The 12,717-nt window shown below is 46.2% G+C and overlaps 1 protein-coding gene across 1 annotated transcript; it reads right to left on the bottom strand.

The window, feature by feature from the left end:
- Positions 1 to 9,090: 9,090 nt before the first annotated feature.
- Positions 9,091 to 12,139, bottom strand: GADD45A (growth arrest and DNA damage inducible alpha). The gene is made up of 4 exons (XM_019531600.1): positions 12,019 to 12,139; positions 11,842 to 11,943; positions 11,540 to 11,762; positions 9,091 to 9,784 (listed from the first exon to the last, which is right to left on the bottom strand). Exons 1-4 carry the CDS (start codon positions 12,060 to 12,062, stop codon positions 9,671 to 9,673), a joined length of 483 nt encoding a protein of 160 aa, XP_019387145.1. The 5' UTR covers positions 12,063 to 12,139; the 3' UTR covers positions 9,091 to 9,670.
- Between the last annotated feature and the right edge of the window lie 578 nt (positions 12,140 to 12,717).

The following is a 12,717-nucleotide window of genomic DNA, read 5'->3' as shown; positions in this document are numbered from 1 at the left end:
ATGTCTGGGAAGTTCAGTTCCCCCATGATGACCACATCCTTAGCCCTCACTGCCTCTGTGAGCTGACCTAAGAATTCCTGGTCGAGCTCTTCTCCCTGTTTGGGAGGTCTGTAGTAGACTCCCACCATTAAGTCTCTATCCCCTGGACTGCCTTTTACTCTAACCCAGAGCACCTCAGAGTGCCCACCCCAACCCCCTTGCTAATTGACGAGGAAGTATATTGCATGTATATATCCTTGCATGAGGATCCCTGACTCAGATATACTTTGAAGTTTCTCAGAATTCTCCTTTTGTAGATGTCAGGACCCTCCTTAAATCTGTGCTCAGGGCATATCTGCCTCCAAAATTCCAGTGGGGCTATGAGACAACCCCTACTGATATCCTCGGGCTAACTACTGAGCCTCTTTAAACCACATTTCTCTCTCCCAATCTCTTTCTTTCAAATCTTGCATCCTTTATGGCCCTTTCTGTTCTATGTCATATTTATGCCTGACAGGTTTGAGCAGGGGGAAGAGGCATGGACAGATGAACAATTTATACTGAGTAAAAAGGAAGGGGGGGAGGAGGGGCAGCTGGGCCACTGCTACTCTGAAAACTTTGTATGTCATCTCATATCTCAGTCTCTCTCTCTTTCATATGACATTTTGAGATTACAACATTCATAGGTTAATATCTAATTTTGGTAGCCATTTGACTGCTTCAGGGGTAGCTGCATGAACTGATTTTAGATCACCATTTAATGACCTAATTGGACAATCATTCATCATGTGTTGCACTGTCTGAAAAATTGCACCATAATTGCAATCCAGACTCTCTTTGATTCTCCATTTATGGAGTAGGTGTCCACATTTTCCATGAAGTGTCTGGATTCAATTCAGGGAAGACCAAATCTTTCTTGGTAGGTTAAATCCTGGCTGAGTGGATTCTAGGGTCACTAACAATGTATTTCTGCTACACATTGGTATTTACCCTGGCTTCCCTCCATTGTTTTTTGATGCTTTTGTTATCATCATAGAGCTGCCTGGTGTATTTTCATAAGGTTTTTCTAGATTTGAGCCTATGCGGTGGTAGTGTAGTGATGTCTTTATTGATTGGGAGGTTTGGGTTACTGATGGCCTTATGGCAGGGGTGGGCAAAATACAACCTGGGGGCTGGATGCAGCCCTCCGGGCCATTCTATCCGGCCCGCAGGGCCCCTAAAAAATTTAGAAAATTAATATTTATCTGCCCTGGACTGCCTGTCATGCGGCCCTCCATAGCTTGCCAAAATTCAGTAAGCAGTCCTCTACCCAAAATTATTGTCCGCCCTGCCGTATGGTATTCCCTCACACGTGCATCATTCACTAGGACTGGTAGCCATGGCAAAGGTGTACTTTTTAACATTCCTGATGTAATCTGGATAGGTGCATTTAACTGTGTATCAACAATCTCTGTGTGCACGCTTTTGTTCCAGGCTGAGGAGGAATATTCTGCCCAAGAAAAAAGTGCTAGAGTGGCCATGTGAAACATGGTTGCATTTCCTCTCCCTGTTGTTCTAGCCAGTTTATGCACAAGGTTAACTTGTGCTTTTGTTTTTTCAGCAACATTCCACAGATGATCACGAAAGGTTTAGGCTTCGATCAAGAGTTACTCCAAGGGATTTTGGGAACTTCTCAAGCTTAACCTCTTATCCACAGAAAGTGGAGATGTTCGAACGCCTGTAAAGGGCCTCCTGATCAGGATTACAATGCCAACATCTCAGTAAGAAGCAATTAAGCAGTAGTAACTTAGTTCTGTTTCATTCAGAGATAAACTGTTCCAGTTTAGCCCTTCATGCAAGATAAGGTAAGTAAAATAAAGCAGATACTTCCTGCTGCTCTGTATATCTCCCCATCACTTGTAACTTGGAATTATTAGTTCATTAGTCCATGACTGGAGAAGGCAAGAACAGTCTTATTTTCTCACTGTGGTTCTGAGCAATATTGTATGAAAATTTTATTGGACACAAGTGTGGGAGTGTGCATCATGCAGGTCATCCCAGCCAAATGCCAGTCATATGAACTTAATGCCAGTTGCCCTGTATCTTGTTTGTGCCACGTTTTGTCAAAAAACTGCTCTAGAAATGTCTAGTTAAAAACGAACTTCTTTCGTGTGTGTATGGGGAGAGCGAGAGAGAGATTATAACTATTAAACTTTTAAACCTATAAAAATATCTGAAAACTGTTCTAAAGCCTCAGTCTGCTCAGGCCATAAAACTACCACATTATCCCCCATGAAAAAGGGACTTCGGGAAAAGAATTCCCAGCACCAGAAGTCTAAAGCATTTCTGTCTCCTGAGTGCTTTGAATCTCCTGTATGTCAGGCCAGTGCCTTTGCATGCTTCCTTCATCCCAAATCTATATACTAAATTAAGCTCTTCCAAATAACTGCATCAGGCAGGGCTCTTCCAGTGACAAAGACTGCCTGATCCTGAAGGGGGCACCAAAATGCAGCACTAGCTGCTGACCTGTATTGAACAACCTGATGCAGGTGATATAATGCTTACTCACAATGAGTGAGCATAATGATAAACATCACCCTGAAGGGCACTTTCTGTGCACATTAAGAGTATTTTTAAGATCTACAGCCAGCTGTCCTCCAAAACTGCCTGCTGTCACTCACATTCCTCTCTGAAGATGCTCACTTCTTGTAAAAATGGGATGGCAAATACCTTCAAAGAGATTTTTTCAAGTTAAAGACATGCCATCTGTGGTGGGCCAATAGGGGGTGCTCCTGTTCTGAGCCACCCACCTCTCTGCACCTGACCATCTTCCAGGCTCCCAGTACCTCCCTGGGGGTGCCTCGTGTCTAGCTGACCCCTGTCCTGGAACACACCCGCTAGTCTGGGGGTATTGCTGCCACCACCCAGGGATGGGCTTGATCCTGGGGCACTGTCCCCTGGGAAACACAGATCTAGTAGCCCTCAAGGATACATGACTCGCTTCAAGAACATGGGATGCTTCCCTCAGTTGGAAGCACAAGTAGTGGTCTTCCTTAGTCAGCCGAACCAAGGAGACCCCAAGGCATAATCTAGACCCACTCCCAATAAGTCTCCCACACTCGGTACAAAGGAGAAGGTTATTGGTTGCAAGGAGTAGGGTTGGAATAGGGTACAGCGTTGAGAAGTATCAGAGAAATCCCATAAAGCAAACAGAGTGGCTGGGGTAGCCTTTGATCATGTATCTGAGTTACTACAAGATATATATCTAGTTAGATCTCAGGTTGCTTACTTACATGTATCATCCAGAGGCAGGTGGAGATTCCCTCTGGAGGCAGGCAGTTCATTGATCATGAGTTTCCAGAGAGAGCAAGTTTCAGATGGTCCAGCTCTTCTCTCTGAGTTTTCATCATGGCTACTGCCCCCCTTCCTGAGCAGTCCTTAACTTATATAGCCCTTATGACCTTATTTACCTGGTCCAATGGAGGCCAGCACCTGTTGGCTGCCAGCCAACCAATTTGAAATGCATCACTGGTTGCTGGGCAGGCTGGCAGTCTCTAGCCCACTAAGGAGCCCAAGCCCCTCACCCAGGTATGTGATGCCAGTCAGATAGGCAGAAGGAGCAGGTTTCCCCGCTCCCTCAGGAATGTATCCAACTCAGGTTACCTAAAGAGATAGGGTAGGGTGTGTACCCTCTGTAGGGCCCATCTTAACCAAATCATCACAGGGCAGAGTTTTTGGGGAGAAACAGAGGTGGCCTTCTGCCACAACATCTTTGGTGTTTCATGGTGCTGCTACCTAGGGCTACCCAAGCTGCTTCTCTTTAAAACATTCTACTTCACATTCTGCTGTTCAGTTCCTCCTGGCACTTCCCTTATGGCTATGCTCCAGCCCTCTCCCATTTCACATTCCTTTTCTAATCCAAGTCAGTGGCCCAGAGTTTGAATTGCAAGTCCAGGGTTGAGAGAAAATTATCTGGAGTTTTCTTAATGCCAGAAGAGTGTCTCACTGTATTCTTGGCTTTACAGATCTAGGTCCAGACCACACAAGTGATCCTGAATATGAAAAGTGCCCAGTGGCTAATCCTGTTTCAACAGGAGTTGTTGACATAACTCTTGACATCAGTGAGAGCAGGACAAGACCCTGATGACAACAGGACTCTCGGATTACTAGCATAGTAATCTGAATGAAATAGCTTTCCCAAATGTGGCCCATAGCCAGCAATCTGTGGGGAAGCCCTGTGCCAGTGAGATTCCTTGTGGCCCAGTTGGACCCAGTGTTAGATGACGCTACTTAGCTGTACGTGCAGAGCCCCAAATGTCTGCTTTCAGACTGTTGTTATATTGTGCACTCAGTGCTGGCCTGGCAGGTCTGCTCCTGCAACTTGCTAAATGGACATTTGCTAATGTGTATTCTTAGCCATTAAAATAATGGTCATCAAAAAAAGGAACATGTGCAGAACTCCTGGCTCTGCTGAAGTTGATGGCAAATTCTTTGTAATGCAGTGGGATGAATATTTAACCCAGAGCCTTTTGTCGTCACCCCTTTTAGCAGTCCTGCTTCTGTGGTCATTTTGCATAGACTTGTTCTTTATATGGGCTGACCAGGCTGTTGGTTGTTACAGTGCCTTTCCCAGGTACCTGCCTAAGGTACCTTTTTAATGCCTTTATGAGCCATGGGGAAGTGAGAGAGCTCTTTTGGTGCCTGAGGGAGGGGGTTCATCTTGGCCATGAGGTGATTCCTACCAACTTTGAAAAACCGAAGCTGTCATGAAGGCGAATTCCAGTGAGACTGCAAAATGAGTCACTGTTTAGTATTCTTGTATCTGCTCAAAGGGTTTCACATGCGCAAGTTAAACCCCAGAGAGCATCTCTGTAGGACAAATATGTGCATTTTGTGACAAGAGATGGGAGGACTTCAGGATCTTGCAGTAATGGCCCTCTTGCCCATGGTCACATAGTAAGTCACCAATGAAGCTAGAAATTGATCCCATAAACTAAGCAGTGCTCAGTCCCCAGACCCATGGGCAATATCTTGTTTCTGGTGCCTCATCATCCAGCCCATGGGACTTCCCATGGGTCCAAAAATTTGATGGCAGGTTTGTGCTCACATGGGGCTCTATCCAGGCATCCAGAGCTGGGTGGAGGCAGCACAGGACTCGATCCAGCCTGCAGACAGGCCCTGGACTACTATCTGTCCCATGCGACCAAAAGCTTGAGCATCGTGGCCATTAGTTGTGCCTCAGTCCCATGCTTTAACCTTTAGATAGAATCTAGAAACTCAGGTCTGCTCAAATGCCTAAGCCTCTTTGTAACTCCTTGACACTGTTTAAAGGAAAAAAGTCTGTAGTAATTAGTCTGAACCTTTCATCTTTTAATTAGCTTCTATGTACCGTAAGTGAAACTCATTACTACTACTGCCCTGCACAGTATGGGAGCTGAAATACTCAGCTGTGTTGTAGGCAACATAGTGCCCAGGGGTAAAAGGTTCGCCTTTAGTGAACGTAGTAGACACCAAGGTTTCTGGAATAGAAGGGTCTATGTTCTGTCTCCACAAATTTCAGTCATTGTATGTTGCCCCTAAGTGACATAACGGTGAAATAGTAGGTGGCCACAGATGGGTTACAGTACCTTTCCTGAGAGCGGTTTAGGGTGATATGCGCCTTTTGAGTGAAGAAGGCCACAAACGAGTTCATGCTCCTTTTCTTTCTGCTGAAATGCAGCCTCCAACAGTGTTAGAACAAAACAGCCATTCAGCATTAGCAGCACTGCACACTGGGCTTAAAAGGGAAATGAAGAATAACTCCAACTGGAAATGAAGAATAACTCCATCTAAAATTACACAGGTAAGTTTTTAGATGATTTTTTTAAAAGCATGACTGCAAAGTAATTAAAAGTGGATTAAAACAGCCCTGCTCCTCTGCCCTCCCTTCCCTCATGTTTGTTGCTGCAGGTTTTACAGGGTGCTAAGTTTTGAAATGTGTTCTGTTTTACTGTGTAGGCTCTTGTACTGTTCATGTGGCCATACTGTGTGGTCATTGTTGATATCTGGCTCCGAATACTCCAAACCAGTCATTAGTAGTTTGGCACAGTGATGTCTCTGTGTTTTAGTACACAGTGTCTATTATGCCAGGGTTCCTTAGCACTCTTTTCTGTGTTGTCACGTCTCCACTACAAACAAACACAAACATTAGTGTTAGAATGTGCCTGCTCCCAACACTGCAGGATACATTTTTGTTCACACTAGATTCTATATGCGTTTTCTGCCTGACCAGAATAAAGTGAAGCTAGTCCCTCCAGATAAATAGTTATGTAACCTACCCTCCAGATCCCAAGTCCAACTACAGCTGGCTGAAAAAGTGTCCAGTTTGTAGAACAATTAGAGGGCTCTTTCTGCAGACCTGTTGGGTTCAGTCCTGATCATACTTTCTGAAATCTCTAGCAAACTGGAAGCAGTCTGAATCCTGAATCTAATTAATAAATTTGACATGCTTGCCAGTTTGATAGCCAATGACAGATGAAACTGACAAACGTGTCAATTTTACTGAGAAACTTGAGTGAGTTTTCAGGGATCCCTGCCCCTGGTACATCCACCAACGTTCCAATGAATGTTCATCAAATCTGAGATGTTTCAGATGAAAAATTTGGGGCCCTCAATAGGCTGGCATTTTTAATGAAACTTTGCTTTATTGAAAAAATTCCAAGCAGCTCGAATTCCACCAGTCATTACCTATCTACTTTTCTGACTTAAGAAAAAGCAAGAAAAGGAAAAAAACCTGGGGTCTGAGTGGCAAGAGCATAAGAGCAAACTAATTACACATTTTATATGCAAATAGATTTAAATTGTTTCCTGCTTGCATTTTTGCTTCTAATTTACTACTTGCACAACCGGAAGAGACTTTTGAGATGGGTGTGAGAAATGTCTAACAGATTAAGCTGTCAGCGTGCATTTAAAGTGCCGGTAGTCAATTTGCATGCCATAGTAGGGAAGCAGATTAGAATTTAAAGCAAGAGTTAAAAATCAAGTTGAAAATAATGTTTTCAATAAATTCCTTTCTTGTGCAGCTAACAGTGCTCAAGAGTTAACATGATCTAATTGCCTCTTCATTATTTCCACTGTTATATTCTGCTTTTCCCACAGCCTGGATAGTGAACATAAACTGACCAGTATCCCTTTTGCTAGGGGTGCACTGATAAAGATTTTGTTGGTAGATACTGAAGGCCAGTTATTAACCAGCCATATTGGCCAATACCAATCCGATAGCCACTATGCAGCCTGGCAGCTTGGACCCACGGGGGTTTTCACCTCCCACCATGTCTCCTCTCTCTTGCATCTCAGTGCTCATTGGTGGAGGTCTAGAATTGCTGTCTGGAATTCCCCAATTCCAAATCCATCCTAGATCAGCCCTACCCCCAAACCAGCAGCTGCCATCTGCACTCAGTTGGAACTGCTTTTGTCAAAGCCTCTAGTGACATCTTCCTGGTCAAAGGTCAGAACCATGACTCCATCCTTTTCCTCAACCTGTCAGCTGCCTTTTACACACATGTGCACTTCATGCAGTCTTGTCCTCCCTGGTGGTTCTTCTTCTGGCTTTCCAATCACTGCTTCAATATGTGTTTTGCAAGATCCTCATCTCTTCAGCTTTCTGGAGGTGCATCCAGTAGGCTCTGTTCTTCATAAATTTCTCTTCTCCTTCTACATCTGTTCTCCAGTAATCTCCTCCATAAACACAATTTTAATTACCAGCTCTAGGCTGACAACTCACATACCTACCTCATGACTCCAGACCTGTCTTCTATCCAAACTAAAACCTCAGCTTTTCTCTGACTTCCTCTTCTGGATGAGCAGCCATCAGCTTAAGCTCACTGTGGCCAAAACAGAGACTTCAACCTTTCTCTCCTAAGTCTCCCCAGGTTTCCCATGCCTGGTCTTCTCTTGATTACTGTGGACAACTCCGTCTGCCTTTGAAACCTCTAAACCAGGGCAGTAGCATTGAGCCAGACCTTTCTGTAGGTCCCCACATGTAGGCTGGGTCTAAATGACAGCAGGGGTTGCAGCAGCTGCAGCTCTGGGAAACAGGAGATACTGCCATGGCTGCTGTATGGTTGGACAGGGCTGGGCTGGAGCTCCCCAGTGCCTCCCCAACCCCCAAGCTCCCCAGTGTGTGGGGCAAGGGGGGCCCAACCAGCCCCTTGCAGGCTGGAACTCTGCCAGCCAGCAAAATGTGTTTCTTCTTTAAAGGAGAATCAATGCATTCTTAAAGTTTGTTTGTGACTCTTTTATATATTCTTGCTACCCACTGTTGGGTCATCAGGGTCGAGAAACACTGCCTTAGATCACAAAGTGCCGAAGGGCGAATGCAGAGTGGAGGGGAAGCCAACCAATAGCCCTGTAAATGGAGACAGAGGAGATTCTAAAACTGTTTTGAGAAAGACGACAGTCTAGTACCTGGAAGGCTCCTCCAGATTGTGCCAGCAGAAGAATGAAAAAGAAGAAATACTGAAGTGTTTTGTCATAAAAAGGTGCTGGTGACACTGTTCATCTTTAGGGTCTGTAGGGTCTTTTTTCCTCAAGGACTGAAATTTTCTTACAGAGAGGAACCTTTGCTTACGTATCAATGAGCACTTCAGTCTAAGCACTATTCCTTGCTGTATTTTTTCATTTCAAGGAGTAAATCTGATCAAAAGAAAGCCTGGGCATAAGTATTTGCAAGTAATTAGTTTGGATATTGCATCAGATAAAGAGGATCAAAGCCTCAGATTAGATTGTCAGAGTAAGAACCTTTGAAAAATTTTCAGATGTGTGTAAATCCCATTAATTTTCAATAGGGCTGAGGCTTCCAAATAACGTAAGTACTTTTGAAAATGCCACCTCCCTAAGCCTGTCAGTTCTGTACCACAAAGGACTTAGCACATTTTGGTGTTCTGGAAGACCCCGTACTGAGAAGCCTCATGTACTTTTTACATCTGTAAAAAGGTGTAACTTATTAAAGCTTGAGTTTTGAACCTCCCTCCATATCCATTTTGCCCATAAAAGTCCCACAACATTGCAGAGTATTGAATCTGCCAAGAAAATAGAACTTAACACTAGGAGTTCCAGGTTTTTAATTTTATTCCAGTAAAAGAAACACCATCTAGTTTCAAACAGTTATATTTTATTAAAACAAGGGGTGGAGTTGTAGACCAACTGTTTAAGGGTATTCCAGTTCTGAAGTTCATAGCATAAATAAATCCTCCATCAATATCATAAAATAACTTAGTAGATCTTAGAATAAAAACCTTGAAAATCAACATTCCAAAATACGATAAAATGGTTTTAAATGTTTTGATTAAACCTTTTTGCTCTTGCACACTAAAGGTGTTTTGAATGAGAAACTACAAGTTGCACTCTTGAAACTCAAAAGGTATTTGGCATAGTCTGCAAGTAACTCAAGCATACAGCACCTTACATCTTCTTGCAATTTTTAGTTTTTTTATGACGCTTGTTTAATATGCTTTCAGCTGCCACTTCTTCTCCCATCACTTTTCAACTGCAGAGGCCACTTCTTCTGTCCCACACAACGTGTAGTTCAACTTCAGTCTAACCTACTTGACATCAGTTTGTTTTGTTTTTTGTAATCCTTGTGTCAGGGTAGGGAGTTACTTCCTGAGCAACTGCTAAAGTATTTTAGAACTCCAGTGCAATTTTGTTCAGTTTTGTTTACATCCAAATGCCATCACCGCTCGGGGAGATTAACCACTGGAACCCACTGATCCATGTAGCGACTTTCACGGCAAAAGCACATTAGCTGACTCAGTGCTGGATCCTTCCACTGAGAAGCATAGGGGTTCTGGAAAAGACAGAGTTGATTTTAAAACAAAAAAACGGTGACTGGTTTCAAAGGATTAGTGCAAAAATAATTAAATAAAGAGCGCTATTGTAATGCAACTATTCACATCCAATCATACAACTACCCTCTTTCCTTGAATTCATTTTAGTTTGTAACAGGTGAAGTCTCCTCAAGCCTTTTACAGGTTTCTTGCAGTCCTCTCTGTATGCAGGAATATAGTATTTAAAACCTGAGTAAGGATTTTAAGGGTTTCATGATATAGCTGTGGTTGAGGGTCAGAGTATTTTAAACTCTTGTGGTAGATGCTGCCTTCTTTCTTGTGTCTTTAAGTTCTGTTTTAATTCTATTGTCTATTCATTATAGGGCTTCTCTCATATGTGCACACAAATACCATCTTGCATTTCAGTTGAGAGCAGGTTGTGTGTGAAGTGTATGTCATGGGTTATTGACTGCCATATCTTTTTGTACAAAACTCCTGCTGATTTCAATGAATGTTGCAATATCAATCTCAGACTATTGTAGAAAGAGTACAGCTACCAGCTTCCTTTAGGTGTGATGCACAGTTCTCAAGCATTGCATCTAAAACTGTCTCCCTCTGCAGGTCAAGAACTTTTAAAGGAACATTCACTGCTTTGTCTGCTTGTTTGAGATGTAGTTTGGCTGGAACAGGACTCTTTAGAGCTTGCTTTTTTTTTCCTTAAGAAGAAATTTCAAAATAGGAACTTTAAATATTTTACCCCGTCCCAACAGAATTGGAGCAATGCCCCTGTTTTGGTCTACAACTAGCTTTCACTTAATAGTACTTCAAGTCAAGCTATTTTATAATCACATCATTTAGAACCTTTAAAGAAAACCTCCCCAGAACCTTTAAAGAAAGTTCCTCCTGGCCTAACATTTTCTGCCAAAAGCAATCCAACCTGCTTATCTAATCCAGTAACGAGGAAAGATAAATATAAATACCCCAGCTGCCGTAACAAGGTGACTCACAGGGCTCATTCCTGCTGCTGACAGGATCTAACATGTTTGAACATGTCCACAGAAGTGGGAAAAATCTCTATAATCAAGTCAGGAGCAGCTCTGATGCAAGTCCTTGAGTACAGGAAATAGCATAAGTAGAGGAAAGGGCACCTCAGTCCCAAGTGCAAAGGGGCCTGATCCAAAATCCCAGCTGCAAATCCAAACTCAGATCCAAGTTTAAAGTGGGCAGAGCTGAAACCCCTAAAGTCTGGAGCCTGTTGGAAACCCAATCTGAAGGTTGCATTGAAGGCAAACCCAGCTGTGCTCAGGTGAAGAGTGGGGCTGGGCCTCCTGCTGAAGCAGCAAGTCATCTCTGTGCTACCAAGTCTCCTGTATTTCTGCTGCCAGCTGGAGAGGGCACTCACTTGGGTGGCTACCCAGAGGGTTGGCAGAGGCAGGGGAAACTGTCACCTTGCTAACTAACCAGGTAGACGTGTGCACACACGCCTTGCAAGGTGAGCATGTGAGTCTACCCGGTTAGTCTGTATGTGTCTGTGTATGCACACATCTACCTGGTTATTCTACACATGTGTGCGCCTTGCAGACTAACCAGGTAGACTGACGCACACTTTGCAGGTGAGCCAGGTAGACACAGCAGGCACGCCTTGTGGACTAACCAGGCAGACACACATGTACACACACACAGGCTCAGGCCCCGCATGGTGCAGGTCAGGGCGGGCACACGGGCCCCCGCGCCGGCTCCCCGCCCCCCCGGTGGAGCCCCTTCCCTTCCCTTACCGTGACGAGCACGCAGTGCAGGTCCGCGGGCGGGTCCGCCCCGGCGCCGGGCGCCGGCAGGCGCAGCAGCTCGGCCAGGCGCGCGGGGTTGCTGACGCGCAGGATGCTGATGTCGTTCTCGCAGCAGAAGGCCTGCAGCAGCGTGAAGTGGATCTGCAGCGCCACGTCCCGCGCGTCCTCCTCGTCGGCGGCCAGCAGGCAGAGCACCACGCGCTCCGCGTCCCTGCGGGGAGACCGCGCTCAGCCCGCGCCGCCGGCCAGGGACAAGGGGGTGCGGGGGGGAGAGGGGGCAGGGCACTCACACGTTGAGCAGCTTGGCCGCCTCGTAGACGCCGACGGTGACGCTCCGCTGGCTCAGCGCCTTGCTCAGCACCTCCTGCAGCGCCGAGCCCGCCGTCTCCATCCTGAGGGGGCAGCGCCAGCGCCATCAGACCCGGCGTCGCCGGGACTCGAACCCGCCCCCCCCCGCGCGCCACTACCTGGCCCGGCTGCGGCGCGGTCCGTCCGGCTCCTCCAGCGTCATCTCGCGCCTCGCGCAGCCCTCGCGCCCCGGCGCCGGCTCTGAGGGAGGGGGGCGGCCCGCGGGACTTCTCCTGCCAACACCCAGCCAACCGCCTCCTCCCTCATTTGCATGCGGCCGCCCCATTGGGCCATGCAAATCTGTCCTGCGTTCGACTTGACCCTGTGCGGCCTCGGCCACTGCGGGGGGAGGGGGGGGTTGGTCTTTTTCTTTTTTTCTTTCGTTCTCTGCTTGCTGATTGGACGGCTGGGAGGCCCGTGGGGTGGGGGAGCTGTCAATCACGCGCGCCCCGGCGCTGAGGGTTGCAGCGGGGCCCCCCCTTACCGTTTTGTGGGGAGGGGCTCGCCTGGCTTGCAGAGGGGCTGAGCGCTCCCAGCTCCGCTTGCCTCAAGGGTGCTCAGCACCACTGGCAGGCAGCCTCGCCTTCCCCTCAGAAAACATCTGCTGGGTGCAGGGACCTTGCTCCGAGCAAAGCGGACCCTGAAGGAGGCAGAGTGGGGGGCGACCACACCTCCAGGGTCCTCTTGCCTGAAGTGCTACCCTTCAGATCCGGTCCAAATGGAAATCGGGTCTCAGCTGTCACTTCTTACAGACAAAAAAGTAGCGGCGAAGCAGAAATTACTAGGAACATGTGGCCGGGTGCATCGCCGAGGGAAAG

This window comes from Crocodylus porosus, unplaced genomic scaffold (genome assembly GCF_001723895.1).
Source record: "Crocodylus porosus isolate Cpor-Errol unplaced genomic scaffold, CroPor_comp1, whole genome shotgun sequence".
Classification (NCBI taxonomy): Eukaryota; Metazoa; Chordata; order Crocodylia; family Crocodylidae; genus Crocodylus; species Crocodylus porosus.
The sequence above is the reverse complement of the archived record's forward strand: the minus strand, read 5'-3'. Positions and strand labels throughout refer to the sequence as shown.

Coding starts and splice junctions, on each gene's coding strand:
- GADD45A (XM_019531600.1), bottom strand. CDS start 12,062: ATGACGCTGGAGGAGCCGGACGGACCGCGCCGCAGCCGGGCCAG. Junction 11,763..11,841: donor GCGGCCAAGCTGCTCAACGT/GTGAGTGCCCTG, acceptor GTCTCCCCGCAG/GGACGCGGAGCGCGTGGTGC. Junction 9,785..11,539: donor TGCACTGCGTGCTCGTCACG/GTAAGGGAAGGG, acceptor TGTCTTTTCCAG/AACCCCTATGCTTCTCAGTG.